Genomic DNA, 17,556 nt, shown 5'->3' on the forward strand with positions numbered 1-17,556 from the left:
GTGTTGCCTGGGCTGGTGTCGAACTCCTGGCCTCAAGCAATCTTCCCGCCTTGAAAAATCTTAATTCTATAGCTCTTTGTAATTTAGAATGAACCTGATTTAATAATTCATTTTATAGATGAGAAAACTGAGATCATTGAATTCAAGGGCAATGATTAATGAGAGGCAGAGACCAGCATAGACTCCAGGTGCCTATTTCTCTCTAATTAATTTATGCCTCATTTGGTTTTGCAACAGGTGAAGAGACTAAGTTAAAATATGATAAAAACTCTGTAGGGATCATTTCTGGGGGTCCATGAGGTCAAACTATTTTCCTAATAATACAAAGATGTTATTTGCCTTTTTATTCTCATTCCCTTGCATGGATGTACAATGGAGCTTTCTAGAAATGAAATGATGTGTTATATATATCAAGAAGACAGATACAGAAATAGATGTGAGAATCTTTTTTCTTCCATTAAGCCAGGCATTAGGGATTTGCAGAAATATAAAAGAATGCCACCCTTCTCACAAAATTTATTTTTGTTTTGGAAAATATAATAATATTCATAAAACATTATTTAACATATAACAGATTACTATTTTAAATTAAGGAATACTTAAACAATTTTGGCTAGGTGCAGTGGCTCACTCCTGTAATCCCAGCACTTTGGGAGGCCGAGGCGGGCGGATCACCTGAGGTCAGGAGTTCAAAATCAGCCTGACCAACACGGCGAAAACCCGTCTCTACTAAACATACGAAAAATTAGCTGGGCGTGGTGGCAGGTCCCTATAATCCCAGCTACTTGGGAGGCTGAGGCAGGAGAATTGCATGAACCTGGGAGGTGGAGGTTGCAGTCAGTCGAGATTGTGCCACTGCAGTCCAGCCTGGGCGACAAGAGTGAAATTCCATCTCAAAAAAAAAAAAAAAAAAAAAAAAAAATTCAGGAAAAAACAGTGAAAGAATTTTACAAAAAATATTCTCAACAAAACCCCCTCATTCCTTCCTTTCTGCATCCTTCCCTCACTCTTGTAAGACACATGATTCCAATGAGATGGAGGTGAGACTTATATTCATGGTCAGTAACAACAACAGGGTGCTCCTGGGTTCAAGTTCAGGCAGGACCACACATGGAGCTGAATTTGAGTTTTGGCTCACTCAGGAATATTGCACCTCCGCGACTGGTGAAAATCTAGTTTTTGTAAAGACACACGAAAGTGGCATGAATCCTTAGCTCATGAAGATGAGATTTTACTTAGCTTCTTTCTGAAAGGCTTTCCTGATTTCTGGTTCCAGATGAATCCAACATGGGACCAAAAATGTATTTTTTTCTCTATTTAATTCTCCATTTTCTTGGCTGGGGGTGGACCAACTTTTCTGTAAGGATTTTGTGATCTGCTACAACCTTATTTTTTTTTAAAGCAGGGGCAATGGTAGGGAGGAACATTGCTCATTGCAAAATATTTGTTTATGCAAAAACTAGGATATTCAGAGAAAAAATCTTTTTACAATGGTTGGTGGGGGACCTGCTGTTGTACGTAGGGGGCGGTCAAGAAAAGCCTATCTGAAAAAGAGGTACTTGCGCTGAGACCTGCAGGAAGTGAGGGAGCATGGGATAGGTGGAAAAGAATACACAGACACGAATGGCAGACACAAAAGTCCCGAGGCAGAGATGTGCTTGGTCTGTGGGAGGAGCACCGAGGAGGCCAGTGTGGCTAGAATAGCATCAGCAAGGAAGAGGGAGACCCAGGGAGGGGGCAGGTCGGAGACGCAGCGGAGACCAGACCATGCAGGGCCTGGAGGACTTTTTTTTTTTTTTTTTTTTTTGGAGACGGAGTCTGGCTCTGTCACCCAGGCTGGAGTGCAGTGGCGTGATCTTGGCTCACTGCAAGCTCCGCCTCCCGGGTTCACGCCATTCTCCTGCCCCAGCCTCCCGAGTAGCTGGGACTACAGGGGCCCGCCACCATGCCCAGCTAATTTTTCTCTGTATTTTTAGTAGAGACGGGGTTTCACGGAGTTAGCCAGGATGGTCTCCAACTCCTGACCTCGTGATGCTCCTGCCTTGGCCTCCCAAAGTGCTGGGATTACAGGCATGAGCCACCGCGCCCGGCCAGGACCTTTTTTTTTTTTGAGACAGGGTCTTGCTCTGTTGCCTAGGTGGGAATGCAGTGGCATTATCTCAGCTCATTGCAACCTCTGCCTCCCAGGTGCAAGTGATTCTCCTACCTCAGCCTCCTAAGTTGCTGGGACTACAGACATGCACCACCATGCCCGCCTAATTTTCCTGTTTTTAGTAGAGACGGGGTTTCACCATCCTGGTCAGGCTGGTCTCAAACTCTTGACTTCAAGTGATTTGCCTGCCTCAGAATCCCAAGTGCTGGGATTAGGGGCACGAGCCACCGTGCCTGGCCAGGACTTTGGATACGACTCCAGAATTGCTGGGAGTAGCATCTTAGGTGACTGATGCCCTGCAGAGCACTTGTGAGGAATTACAGTGCTAGGTCAGGGATATGGAAAAGCATAAAACGCAGGCTCAAGGAGGCTCAGGGAGCCGCTGCACATGCATTACTTGGTGCTAATTCCTGAAGGTGCACTTGTGCACCAGGAGCGACACAGAGTATTGGATCAGGTTTAGCAAAACTTAAAAAAACCCAGAAAATTCCAAAACAACACTTCCCCTGTTTTATGTAATTTTGTGCAGGTAGGCCAGGTGCAGTGGCTCATGCCTGTAATCCCAGCACTTTGGGAGGCCAAGGTGGGCAGATCACCTAAGGTCGGGAGTTTGAGACCAGCCTGACCAACATGGAAACCCCGTCTCTACTAAAAATACAAAATTAGCCAGGCGTGGTGGCACATGCCTGTAATCCCAGCTACTCGGGAGGCTGAGGCAGGAGAATCGCTTGAACCTGGGAGTCGGAGGTTGCGGTGAGCCGAGATCGCACCATTGCACTCCAGCCTGGGCAACAAGAGGAAAACTCTGCCTCAAAAAAAAAAAAAATTTTTTTTTGTGCAGGTGTACGAAGACATATAGCATACATGCGAGATGCACTTGGCATGGAAAATACTCTTTTACAGTGTAGCCCATCAGCGTATCTTTCCAGGCATTATCTAACAGTTCGATTAAGTTCATACAGGTAATTTGACAGGCACTAAAGGGTCACTCATGATCCTCAAAGCAGCCTTGTAAGGTAGGCAGGGTGGGCATTATTTCCCTCCTTAGGCAGTCAGAAAAGTTCCTGCCCAAATCACACAGCTGGTTGGTGACAACTGAGGAGAGAATCAGCCAAGATTCTCCAGCACTGAATTTGGGTTCTTCCCATGACCCAGTTCTGTGCCTCTTGGCCTACTAACTTACCAAGGAAGCAACGCCAACACGCAGAAGATTCAAACATCAGGGAGCACGGCTGAGCCAAAGGGAAACATTACCTCGTTGGGAATAACACTAAGGAGCCCTACTTTGCCTCAACATTAGAGGATTCATTCTCTTGTTATACATGGTGATTTCGTATTGACCTAGATGTTCTTTTGTGTAATAAACTGTAGGAAAACATTGCTTGTGAGAAGAAGCACCATTTGCAGAAGTGAAAGGGCGCCATCATTTCTTTTAAAACCCAAGCATTCAATAAAACCCTGGTTTTATTGAACTCGTTCTTGTGTAAGCCATGGCCTGGATCCATTTACAAACCAGAACTGGAGGAGAGGAAACTAAAAAACTACTTACTAAATAGACGTCAAGCACAGAGGCATTGTCATCCTGCACTTCCAGAGTGTTGGGCTCAGCCGTCAAGTAGATGGTCCCCTCTTCCAAGGTAAATGCTGAACTGGAAGGTAACCCTTTGCTGGAAAAATAAAGATGAATGATGAGCATGAGGCCCCCGGAACAAAATCTAAAGACACCTCCAAAGTCCTAAACAGGGTGAGGTGGGCAGCTTTTGGGGATAAACAATTTTGAGAATTTGAAGGAAATATGGTTATGCCTGGAGACATGGTCACCTGAGTTTAAGGAATTCGGTTTTAGCCCAGGCGTGGTGGCTCATGCCTGTAATCCCAGGACTTTGGGAGGCTGAGGCAGGTGGATCACGAGGTCAAGAGATCAAGACCATCCTGGCCAACATGGTGAAACCTCGTCTCTAGTAAAAATACAAAAATTAGCTGGGTGTGGTGGTGGGCACCTGTAGTCCCAGCTACTCAGGTGGCTGAGGCAGAAGAATCGCTGGAACTCAGGAGGCGGAGGTTGCAGTGAGCTGAGATCGCACCACTGCACTCTAGCCCAGCAACACAGTGAGACTCCATCTCAAAAAAAAAAAAAAAAATTCGGTTTTACTAGAAGTGCATTTTCTCTCTCTACCAGTACACGAGATACCTCATTGCATTTGGGAGAGGGGATTTGTGGGTCCCATGCCTTGTGAGTGGTGGGAGGATGTGAATCTAGGGGCTCATTAGTTATCTTTGACTTTGAATGATTGGTTCTTGCTGCTTCAATTTACGGTATTTACACCATCCTAGTTTACAAAAGATAACCTTGTGCATCATTAGCACTGATGATTTTTCTTTTTTTCCCCTTTTTACTCTTTTTTTTTTCTTTTTCAATTACATCAGTGGTTCTCAAACTTACATGTGCCTCAGAATCCCCTGGTGGGCTGGTTAGAAAGAAATTTCTTGGATCCCTCCCACAAAGCTTCTGAGCCAGAGTCTGGCATAGAGCCCATGGATTTGCATTTCTGACAAGTTCCCAGGTGATGCTAACGCTGCTGGTTCAAGGACCACACTTGGAGTAGCAGTGAACCACATAAACACAGAGCATTGTGTTATGTCCTCTGTGAGGATAGCTGGAGCACACCCTTAGTAACTATGACAATACCAAAAGCCAAAGGAAGGCAGGTAGACAGTACATTGGAGAGTCATCTGAAGAGAAGCCACCTTTGTTTTGTTGTGATATAACCAGTGTTAACTGTTGAAACTGTTGAAGTAACTGGTCCTGTTTTTTTTGAGACGGAGTCTCGCTCTGTTGCCCAGGCTGGAGTGCAGTGGCGCGATCTCAGCTCACTGCAAACTCCGCCTTCTGGGTTCCAGTGATTCTCTTGCCTCAGCCTCCCGAGTAGCTGGGATCACAGGCGTGCACCACCATGCCTGGCTAATTTTTGTATTTTTAGTAGAGACGGGGTTTCACCATGTTGGCCAGGCTGGTCTTGAACTCCTGACCTCAGGTGATCCGCCCACCACGGCCTCCCAAAGTGCCAGAAATACAGATGTGAGCCACTGTGCCTGGCTTGCTCCATTTTTATAGTGTTAAAATTGGGTATTAATTTAGGGGCTCATGGATATACAATATTTTTCCCCATTAAACTCAAAGTTATGTTTTTAACCTGTGGAAATTTGCCATGGGAAGGTTTTGCAGGAACAAAATATTTGAAAAAAAAAATGGAGAAGAGTGTGATATTAGTGTTGGGAGAGTTGGCAGAAGGCTGGCCATTGGCCATGTGGAGGGAACCAACAGCAGCCTGTGGTCTTCCCTGGGTGGTAGAGCTGAGGGCAGGGCTGGGTAAGGTGGGCTTCATCTCTCCTCTTCCTCTGTGACCCCCTCCAGGTTTAGATCAGAGCTCACCTCTTCTGAAAACTCCCCATCTAAAGTCATCCTCTGCGGTTCCTGTCTAAGCCTCCAAGCTGAACAGGAGGCCACTGAGGACATTATAATCTCTGTCTTTCCTGAGTCTGGGAACTGCACATAATTCTGTCTTTGTACATATTTACCTATTAATTGAAGATACGTGAAACATTAAAAGCCCTGACCTTTTTAATATTAAAAAAAAAACTTGTTAAAAGAATTGTGTGGATTTTTTTTTTTTTTGAGACGGAGTCTTGCTCTGTCAGCCAGGCTGGAGTGCAATGGCATGATCTTGGCTCACTGCAATCTCTGCCTCCTGGGCTCAAGCGATTCTCCTGCCTCAGCCTCTCAAGGAGCTGCAATTACAGGCGCCCGACACCACGTCCCGCTAATTTTTGTATTTTTAGTAGAGATGGGGTTTCACCATGTTGGCCAGGCTGGTCTCAAACTCCTGACCTCGTGATTCACCCACCTCGGCCTCCCAAAATGCTGGGACTACAGGCATGAGCCACCATGCGCGGTAAATTGTGTGGATCTTAAGAAGTAAGTTTCACTTGTATTTTTCCTGATTACAAAAGTCATAAAGAGGCTGGGTGCGGTGGCTCACGCCTATAATCCCAGCACTTTGGGAGGCCAAGGCGGGCAGATCATCTGAGGTTAAAAGTTCAACAGCAGCCTGGCCAATATGGTGAAACCTCGTCACTACTAAAAATACAAAATATTAGCCGGGAGTGGTGGCACACGCCTGTAATCCCAGCTACTCAGGAGGCTGAGGCAGGAGAATCACTTGAACCCGGGAGGCAGAGGTTACAGTGAGTCAAGATTGCACCACTGCACTCCAGACTGGGTGACAGAGTGAGACTCCATCTCAAAAAAAAAAAAAAAACCCCAAAAAACAGAAAAAAACTAAGTTTTTCCATTCTTCAGTTTTTGTTTGATTTTTCTTTCCTAATATTAAGTGTATCAAATATATTAATATATATCAAATATATAAAAGAATATTCTGGAAGCTTACATAAAAGAATATTCCGGAAGTGTTTTTTCTTTTTAAATTTTTATTTTTTTAAACTTTAAGTTTGAAATGACTTTAAACTCACAGAAAATGGGAAGAAATGCTGAGAAGTCCAGGATACCCTTCCTATCATTTGACCATATTTGCTTTGTCATTATTTATTTATAAATACCCATAAGCATTTTTTCCCTGAACTGTTTGGGGAGACTAAATTACATACAAGTCATTCCTTTACCCATAAGCCCATCAGTGTGACTTTCCTAAAAACAAGGACATCTTTTTATATAATACAGTACAATCATCGAAATCAGGAAATGTAAAATGATATAATACCATGATCTAATCTATAGTTGATATGGTTTGGGTCTGTGTCCCCGCATCCAAATCTTATCTTGAATTGTACTCTCATAATTCCCATGTGTTGGGGGAAGGACCTGGCGGGAGACAATTAAATCATGGAGGCAGTTTCCCCCATGCTGTTCTCATGGTAGTGAATAAGTCTCATGAGATATGATGTTTTATAAGGGGTTTCCACTTTTGCTTCTCTCTCATTCTCCCTTGCCACTGCCATGTAAGAAGTGCCTTTAGCCTTCCGCCATGATTGTGAGCCCTCCCTAGCCACATGGAACTATGAGTCCATAAAACCTATTTTTCTTCCCGTCTCGGGTATGTCTTTATCAGCAGTGTGAAAATGGACTAATACAATAGTCCACATTTAAATTTTGCTGAAAATTTATGTTTTATTATTTATTTATTTTGAGATGGAGTCTCACTCTGTTGCCCAGGCTGGAGTGCAATGGCACGATCTTGGCTCACTGCAACCTCCGCCTCCCAGGTTCAAGCGATTCTCCTGCCTGAGACTCCCGAGTAGCAGGGATTATAGGCACTTGCCACCATGCTGGGCTAATTTTTGTATTTTTAGTAGAGACAGAGTTTCACTGTTGGCCAGGCTGGTCTCGAACTGCTAGCCTCAAATGATATGCTCACCTCGGCCTCCCAAAGTGCTCGGATTATAGGCATGAGCCACCATGGCTGGCCCCAAAATTAATTAATTAATAAATTAATTTTTTTGAGACAGAGTTTCACTCTTGTCACCCAGGCTGGAGTGCAACGGCGTGATCTCGGTTCACTGCAACCTCCGCCTCCTGGGTTCAAGTGATTCTCCTCTCTTAGCCTCCTGAGTAAATGAGATTACAGGCGCATGCCACCCCACCCAGCTAATTTTCATATTTTAGTACAGACAGGGTTTTGCCGTATTGGCCAGGCTGGTCTTGAACTCCTGACCTCAGGTGATCCACCCGCCTCAGCATCCGAAAGTGCTGCGATTACAGGCATGAGCCACAGTGCCTGTAATCCAAAATTTATTTTTTTTAAATGACGCTACATGTATATAATTGTAAAATACAGCAGAAAGTAATTCTCTTTCTCCTGCCCTCTTGTGATCCAGAATTCTCCTCCCTAGAGGCAAACTCACCCATTTTGAAAGTATTTTTCAATCTAAGATTTACTTGTTATTTTTGGAAGCTATGAGTAAGCCACTGGCATGGTTAAGACAAAATTAACATACAAAAATTAATTACAATATTATTTGAGACTTGACAGGTACATTTATCAATTATTTTAGCTAAAATATAGTATTACTACAGAAAAAAGAAATATCAGATTTACTTAGTATCATAAGGTTAAAATTTGATAAAATCAAATGGGCATCTTTCTTTTTTTTTAAACTTTGTTATTTATACTGTTTTTCACCCAGAATAGTTTCCTATCTTAGTAAGTAGAATATTTCGAATATCATTAAATTTCCGTGACAAAAATGAGGCTCATCGAGACATGTACCCAGATTATATAAAGAACTCTTATAACTTAGCAATAAAAAGGCAAATAACCAAATTTAAAAATGAGCAAAGAATCTGGAGAGTTCTCCGAAGAAGATATGAATGGCCAATAAGCATATAAAAAGATGCTCAATATCCTTGGTCATAAGGAAAATGCAAATCAAAACTACAGTGAAATACCACTTTCAAAACTACTGGGATAGTTATCATAGAAAATCAGGAAAATAAAACTTGTTGGAGAGGAGGTAGAGCAACCGAAGCCCTCATACACTGCTGATGGGAATGTATTTGATAAAATGGTGCAGCTGCTTCAGAAAACTGTTTGGTGTGTCCTCAAAGCAATATGATACACCAATTCCACTCCCACATACACATCCAAGAAAAATGAAAACATGTCCACACACAAGCTTGTATATGAATGTTTGCAGTAGCATTATTCATGAATGGACAAATAATTCATAAACTGGAATATTATTCAGTAATAAAAAGAATAAAGTGCTGATATATGCAACACCCTGAGGAAACCTTGAAAACATCATGCCAAGTGAAAGATGCCAGTCATAGAGGACCACATATTACATAATTTCATTTATGCAAAATGTCTAAGAACAGACAAATCTAAGGACACAGAAAAGCAGACTCATGTCTCTGGCTTGATGACATGAGAGAGAGTTGGGTTCTGAGATTTCGAGCTCTCTAGTGAAGAGACTGTGAGCGCAGGCCCGTGGAGGCCTGGGGAGCCATCTGCAATGTCCCAGGGCACATGCTGGTATAGCGCAGGCATGGGCTAAAGCACCTTCATCCTGGGGATGTCCTGCCCAGAGGTTACACACTGCTGGCCCACAAACCCAGGCTGGCTGGAAGAACTATGTTTTGAAGAAGAGATCTGTTGGCCAGGTGTGGTGGCTCATGCCTGTAATCCTAGCACTCTGGGAGGCCGAGGCAGGTGGATCACCTGAGGTCAGGAGTTCAAGACCAGCCTGGCCAACATGGCGAAATCCTGTCTCTACTAAAAATACAAAAATTAGCCAGGTGTGGTGGCGGGTGCCTGTAATCCCAGTTACTTGGGAGGCTGAGGCAGGAGAGTTGCTTGAATCTGGAAGACAGAGGTTGCAGTGAGCCGAGATCACGCCATTGCACTCCAGCCTAGGTGACAGAGTGAGACTCTGTCTCAAAAAAAAAAAAAAAAAAAAGGAAAAGATTTTAGTTTGATTTATTGCCAAATTGAGGAAAAGGAAATTCCCACAAAAACCCAGTTTCTTTTGAGAAATGAGAAGAACCGCCAACGGTAAGCCTACAGTTCTGAGTAGCAGTGAGACTGCAGCCGCCTTCCTTAGACCGAGCGTGTCCTCTGCATTGCTGCAGGGTCCCCACCTCGCTCGAGCATCCCACCCAGCCTGTTACACTTATGGGCACCATCCCTCCCGGTGTGTCTGCCCAACATCTCTACTTCCAGGATGAGGCCCAGGGAGGTGCAGCGGCTTGCCTGGGTTACATGGTCACTGAACAGAGTTAGGATCTGAACTCTATTTTCCAATTAACTACCCTTTTCTACAGTCATCGCTGCTAACATTTTAGAAATGTGTCATTGTAGAAACCAAGGTAGTGTAGGCAAATGTGCCTAGGAGCTTGCAAAATAATTACAGAATACCCACAGAAACAAATATGGTATATGATGTTTGGTGCGAGCTGTGGAGATCTTTGTTCTTTTGGAAAGAGTAACAACGAACAGAAAGTTTTGAGGAAAAGTAAGTAAGCAAAATACGCTTTCCAAGACAACATATTTAAAACAATGGATATTAATATTGAACGATGATAATGCTACTTAGCTTCCAACAATTTAATATTTAAATGAAATTACATATATAAAAGAATTTGGGAGAATATACAGCCCTAAATGAATAATCAGGCATTTATATAGTAAAGTACCATTAAATGTATTCTGAATAATCTGAAATTATTATTGTCTTGGTATTGAGTGTAAGCTACATAACCAATTAATTAATCTTTCTATTTGTTATCCTCATTATGCAGGATCTACCAAGTGAGACCAGAGCACAGAATGGCATGTTACTTCCCTAAAAATCTTAGATTAGATACTATCTAGCACCCAAAAAAGGATGAGAATACATTTTCAGGAAACAGACACATGAGCTGAGAAAGCATTAACAGGCAGAGCATAAGCTTTGGAATCAGATGAATTTGACTTTCAATTCTGGCTCTTGGACTTAGTTATGTGTGATATTGGGTAAGTTTCTTAACCTTTCTGAAAGAGCTCCAGTTTCCAATATGTAAAATGAGAATAATAATACAGAATGAGTAGGGTTGTTGGAGTGATTTGTGGTAATGAATGTAGGATGCAAATATTTAGTTATTTAATTTGTATTTTTTAGAGACAGGGTCTTGCTCTGTCATCCAGGCTGGAGTGCAGTGTTGCAATCTTGGCTAGCTGCAGCCTTGGACTCCTGAGCTCAAGTGATCCTCCTGCCTCAGCCCCCAAGTAGCTGGGACTATGGGCATGTGCCACCATGCCTGGTTTTTCTTTCTAAAAATTTTTTGGTAGAGATGAGGTCTCCCTATATCGCCAAGGCTGGTGTCAAACTCCTGGGCTCAAGTGATCATCCCAAAGGACAAGGGTTTCAGAGTCTGGCTGCCTCTGCCGATGTTCTGCGCCATTACGTTTTGCCACAGTTCTCTTGATTCAGACTGTCTGAGGGCTAATTGCACATAATTTGCACCAAACCACACAGGCCTGTAATGCACTGCCGTTACAGGCACGAGCTACTGCTCGCAGCTGCAAATAGTTATTGAGTATCCACGTGTGCACGTGGCACCTAGAATGGATTCTAGCACCTAGAACACAGAGATCAAATTTTAAAAGTCTGTGCCTGATGGAACTTACATAGTATTAAAGAAGACAGACAATGAGGTAAGTATTTAAAATATGTATTATGTTGGTCAAAAGTGCTAAGGAGAAAAAAAAACACACACAGAAAAAAGATAGGAAGGGAGTAGCAGAGGCCAACTCCAAACAGCAAACTCTCTTTGCTCCGCCATCACAGGATCTCAGGCATGAGCCACATCCTCCACAGGACACTTATCAAGCCCTCCCAAGTGTCCCTGGGTGGGGACAGACACCTCTGATCAACAGTTCTCTCTAAAGATCACATTCTAACTGCTACTCTTTTCTTGGCCTCAATAACCTCTTTTAAAGGCTGGAGGTGGGTAGTCAGCTGAGGGCTGTAGAGCTGATTTTCCGCCATTCAAAAACGAGTTTTGACCTTTGCAAGTGCTACAGTCTCACATTTACTTTTCTTTTGGGCCTTAGCCAAAACAGATACTAAAAATATTTCAGTTTAACATTGTCACATTATTTTTAGCAAAGAGAGATTAGTAAAGGTTATATGCACTACTGAAGAGAAAGGTGTAACCTTCCTAATCAAGAAATGTTTCACATAGGACATAAAGTCTTACCTAGGCTCAAGAACCTATAAACTGTATGCAGGAATACGTATGTGAATGTCCATTGTGGCTTAAAAATAATGAAATGTAATCATCAAAAGAGTAAGGAAATAACGCAAGAATAAGCCACCTAATTCAAATAAATGCATCCATACTCTACAGCAAAGTCTTCTCTTGAAGATGCCCCAAGCAGTAAAGGTAATATAATTTCTTTTTTTTTTTTTTTTTTTTTGAGATGGAGTCTTGCTGTCACCCAGGCTGCAGTGCAGTGGTGCAATCTCGGCTCACTGCAACCTCCACCTCCCGGGCTTAAGCGATTCTCCCGCTTCAGCCTCTCAGGTAGCTGGGACTACAGGTGCGCACCATCATGCCCAGTAACTTTTCTTTTTTGTATTTTTAGTAGAGATGGGGTTTCACCATGTTGGCCAGGCTGGTCTTGAACTCCTGGCCTTGGGCGATCCACCCACCTCAGCCTCCTGGAGTGCTGGGATTACAGGCGTGAGCCACCGTGCCTGGCCAGTAATATACATTTAAAAAAAGGATTTTCATTTAAATGTCTATGCCATTGATCAATTTAATATTCATTGCTCCTCAGCTCTGACTTTGGGAAGTATTCTTGCTTTTGTCCTGATATTTTTACTGCATTGTTGATTTCCTGGGCACAAGCCTATTTAGAATCAATGTCTAATTTATCTGGCTGAGAGTTTCCTAGGTTCTGTTTGAGGGGTCACTTAGAAGCAAGGATACCTCTCTTGGGAGGAATGTCCTGAAAATCTAGTGGTCAGGTCAGAGTGCCCACCGTTTCTCAGACTCGTGGCTTGGGAAGACCCAGTTATAGAAGCAAATTGACGTGACTGGGTTTAGGAGTCTGGCTGCCTGCCTAGATTCTGCACCATCAAGTTTTGCCTCAGTTCTCTCCATTCAGACTGTCTGAGGGCTAATTGCATGTAATTTGCAACAAGCCACACAGGAAACTGTTCATCTACTCAGCTATGTTCTTCCCTTGTAAAAACACAGAAACTGCCAATACTCTTCCCCGGCTCTGTGCTCTGCTCTCTGAACAAGTCACAAACTTCTCACAGGTGAGAGCAGTACAGGAGCAGCGATTTTTCTTCCTGGCCGTCTCTCTAGGAGGGAACGTTAATGGCACCCTGATGCCACACAGGCCTCTGTCATTTACAGAAAAAAAAAAAAAAGATTGTTTTGGTTATCAGCAACATTAGTTTGGCTTCACTGGAGAGCATTAGCCTGGCTGGACTGCTGAGAACAGTCATTGATAATTTTATAGCCTGGAACACTCTGATTTCTGTTTGCAGACCTAATGAGTGTTTTATAGCTAATTCTCATGAGAGCATTTGCTGAGGGAACATATGGTACTATCCACAGTTTTTGTCTTTTAAAAGTCATTCTCTTACTGCCTCAATTTGTTTTAATCAAAGTCATAAACGTCATAATAAAGCACACAACACAGACGACTTCTGATGAAAAGCAACAGCCTCCTGCCCTCCCCACCCCCACCCTCCGGCATTCCCTAGGGGCAGCAGCCCTTTTTGGGATTTCTCTTTTAATATTTTCTGGCGATTCCCTTCATGTCTTTTGATGAATCAGGGGTTAAAAGATTCTTAACCTAAGGCAGCATCCATTGATTCACTATGAGGGACATTTACCCTCTTCTACCCCGTGTCTTCTCCCAACATTTGCTATTTATATTTTATTTTGTAACTGTAAATAACATACCTAGTGAGCTTTTTTATTCCATCAACCACATACTGTATCCTTTAACTCCCCACATTATTTCATCTTTGTCCCTGCTTTCCCCTCTCACTTTATATTAGACACACTTAAAAAAAAACCAAACAACTTTTATCTCTACTTTGTCAGGGCTGTTCATATTTATACCCTATCTTGCAGCTATAACAAAATTGCTCCCTCTCTGTCCACAGATTGGCTCTAAAATTAGAAAACTGACACATGGAGGTTACAGTATTGTGACTATATAAATATTGTATACTGCCTGGCCAACGGTGAGTTAGGGTAATATTTCCCTCTCTGGGTTCAGAGTCATAATTGCTGGGTCATGCAAAGAAAAATGTTTCCCAAATCAAAGTTAAATGGAGTCTTTTTTTTTCCCCCAAGTTTGCTTAAATTCATGCCACATTTTAGGCTGCTTCAGGTTAGGAGGTTTTTGCCCTTCAGAAACTGTCACGTGGGGAAGAAACCTGAGGGAATATCCAGGCGAAGGGCAGAGGCCTCGATACGAGCTCTGCATTTCTGATTACTGGTTACAATGCTGGGCAAGTTATGACACTGAGCTCCTGGTTCCTCATCTGTGGGTGGGAAAGATGCCCAGCCCATCTCACAAGGCCAGCAAGAGGATCAGTTTGGATAGTGCAAGAGAAAGAAAGGCCAAGAGAGGGTAAAGCTCTTTTGGATAAGCAAACAGGAATATCAATAGGACTTTTACCTCTGAGACTCTGACTGTTTCCATGGGGCTTTGATGAGGTCTGCTTGCATAGACAGATTTATCGTAAGACCTTGGAAAGAATTCCTTTTCTGCTCTTAGTTTAGCTACCAGAACATTAACTGATAACAAATGCAGACAGGAAAGCTCTACCTGCAGAGAAAACCCACAAATACAGCCCGGTCTCACTTAATGGCTGCAAAGACTTGTTTCGTACCAGAGCCACACTCTGCTTATGGGCAAGCCCATTCCAGCGTGACCCAGGCGCTTCTGAAGTGATGGTCAAGCCAACACCTTGTGCACCACTGGGAAAAAGCTCACCTTCGCTTGGGGCAGGGAGTGGCTGAGGACACTACAGGGTGTGGAAATTCTCAAGCTCTAGCACTGGAGCTCCTGCTGCAGCCTGGGCAGCATCAGCGTGTGGCACATCTCATGCTCCTGCCAGGACAGAGTGGCTCCTTCATGCTCAGCCCTTGGCTGAGTGTGCGGGCACATCTACAAGACCCCCCAACACAGACCCAGGGAAGTAGAAAAGCTTTGACCACAGTCACTGCACCCAGAATGCTTAGCCGCCTGCCACCATACAGGAGGCTTTCAGAGATCTGCTTGTTTCGCCTTTCTCACTTTCAGCCCTGAGCATGGCTGCTGCTCTTCCCCACTCTCCCACTTTTGCTATTTTTAGACAAGGAGACTGCATGTTTCCAATGAAGGCAGCAGAGCAGCAGGCTCTCTCCTGGTATCAACCGATGGCTCCCCTCCCCCCAGTGAGCATCAGAAGCACGAAGCCTGCTGCAGGCACAGCTCAGACAACAGCACTTACAACCCATAGGCAGGAAGAGACTCAGTGTGTTTCCAGGCTTATTCATTGTGAGGACAGAAGCCACGATGGCTCAGAGAACTCGCAGTGACAGCTCCTGCCATGAGCAGCCTCAGAGGTGAGAAGAGGGCCTCCTCTCTCTTTGAGGCGAGTGACTGTGTGTGGGGGGGGTGGCTGGAGGGAGAAGGCTTTTCAAAGAGGAACCCTCATCCAAGTTCAGGGACCTTTTTCACCATGTATCTCTATGAGATTCGTTTTTCTTTCCAATATCATACCCCAACATGTACACACACAAGCACAGGTGTAAAGCTAGCAGGCATCGTTGACTGTGATGTTTATACTGTGATGACTGTATTACACGTGTTATTTCATTTACTCATTAAAAAGAACCCTGTTAGGTGAGGTCTCTGGCTATTTATTTTGTACATTTGAGTATTAAGACTATCTTGTCTGACTTCTGGTGGCATTTGGATTTGAACGTAGGTCTGAATGGAGTAACATGTCCTACACATATTGCCTTGAGCCATCCAATCACTGCAGAAAATTAGCCCTTTCCTGTGTTTCTAAGTTATCCCCAGCAACCATGGTTCAATTATAAAAGAGAAAAAGAGATACAGAGATCCATTTCCCAATGACAAATCTATTTCTATAGACAAGTCTTGATTATTTGATTTCATCAAAGGAAAAAGGAATAGATGTTAAAGCATAACAACAGAAACCTCGACACCCCTACTGATACCATATACAGAAATTAATTTGAGATGGATCACAGACAAAATGTGAAAGTTAAATGTAGAAAGCTTCCAGGAAAAAACAAAAGAGAAAAGCCCTCGGGGTCACGTCTAAGAAGGGGCAGAAGAGAACTTGCTGGTGGGATGGGGCAATGTTCTTTATCTTGATCTGGGTGATGGTAACTTGGGTACATATTTTTCAAAATTTATGGAACTATAAAGATTTCTGCATTTTTACTATATATAAATTTTACTTTAATAATGAACTGTTGGCATAATAAACAGTATCTGCTTTTCTCCCTACAAAACTACCAATCATCCATTCAAAATGTATACTGAATGCCTACTTCATTCCAAGTGCTGGGCTTAAACCAAAAAAAATAAGCAGACACGGTCAGAACACCAACTTAGGGAGCTTCCCAAAAAGTTGGGGCAACAACCTAAGCGTGCCTTATTTGATGAATGGTTAAAGAAAATGTGGTATACAAAGGAATAGTATTCATCCTTAAAAAAGAAGGAAACTCTGCCATCTGCAACAACAGGGACGAACCTGGAGGACATTATGCTAAGTGAGACAAGCCAGACACAAAAAGCCAAAGACTGCATGAACTTGTTTGTAAAATCTAAGAAAGCTGAACTCATAAAAGCAGAGACTAGAATGATAGTTAGTGGTGGAAAGGAGAAGAGGAAGTGAGGAGGTGTTGGCCAAAATGTATGCCAGATGAGGAAATTCTGGAGATCTGAGGCACAGTGTGGTGACCATAGTTAGTAATCATGTATTGTATACTTGAGATTTGATAGAAGAGTTGATCTTAAGGGTTCTCACCACATAAAAAATATAACCACGTGAGGTGATAGATACGTTAATTGGCTTCATGTGGTAATCATTTTATAATGTATCACCTTAAATAGATACAATTTTTATTTGTTAAGTATACCTCAATAAAGCTGGGGAAAAACCCTAAAAACCCCCAAAAGTTGAGGAGATATACATCAATAATAAATGTTAAAAAGAAGCCAATAGGCCAGGCACGGTGGCTGACGCCTGTAATCCCAGCACTTTGGGAGGCCGAGGTGGGCGGATCACAAGGTCAGGAGTTTGAGACCAGCCTGGGGTGAAACCCCATCTCTACTAAAAACATAAAAAATTAGCTGGGCGTGGTGGTACGCACCTGTAATCCCAGCTACTTGGGAGGCTGAGGCAGGAGAATCGCTTCAACCTGGGAGGCAGAGGTTCCAGTGAGCCGAGACCACGCCACTGCACCCCAACCCCAGCCTGGACAACAGAGCGAGACTCCGTCTTGGAAAAAAAAAAAGGAAGCCAATAATTATATGACTATGAAATACATAAATGCAAAAAAACACCCCACCAAAATAACATCCAAGACAACAACAACAGCAAACCAAAATAAAAACCTTCACCATCAAAGTAATTTCTTTTTCTTTTTTTGAGACAAAGCCTTGCTCCATCACCCAGGCTGGAGTGCAGTAGCCCAATCTCAGCTCACTGCAACCTCCGCCTCCCGGGTTCAAGCGATTTTCGTGCCTCAGCCTCCCAGGTAGCTGGGATTACAGGCAAGCACCACCACACCTGGCTAATTTTTATATTTTTAGTAGAGACGGGGTTTCCCCAGGTTGGCCAGGCTAGTC

At 43.3% G+C, this 17,556-nt stretch overlaps 1 protein-coding gene across 3 annotated transcripts in view; it reads right to left on the reverse strand.

The window, feature by feature from the left end:
• PIP5K1B (phosphatidylinositol-4-phosphate 5-kinase type 1 beta) overlaps nt 1-17,556 on the reverse strand; it is a 307,597-nt gene that overhangs the window by 14,213 nt on the left and 275,828 nt on the right. For all 3 annotated transcript variants that reach the window (XM_030822532.1, XM_003273866.3, XM_030827193.1), the window contains one exon: nt 3,702-3,819. In XM_030822532.1, coding sequence (XP_030678392.1) covers nt 3,702-3,819 — 118 coding nt within the window. The remainder of the gene's footprint in view (nt 1-3,701; nt 3,820-17,556) is intronic.

Source organism: Nomascus leucogenys, chromosome 1a, assembly GCF_006542625.1.
Source record: "Nomascus leucogenys isolate Asia chromosome 1a, Asia_NLE_v1, whole genome shotgun sequence".
NCBI classification, from domain to species: Eukaryota; Metazoa; Chordata; class Mammalia; order Primates; family Hylobatidae; genus Nomascus; species Nomascus leucogenys.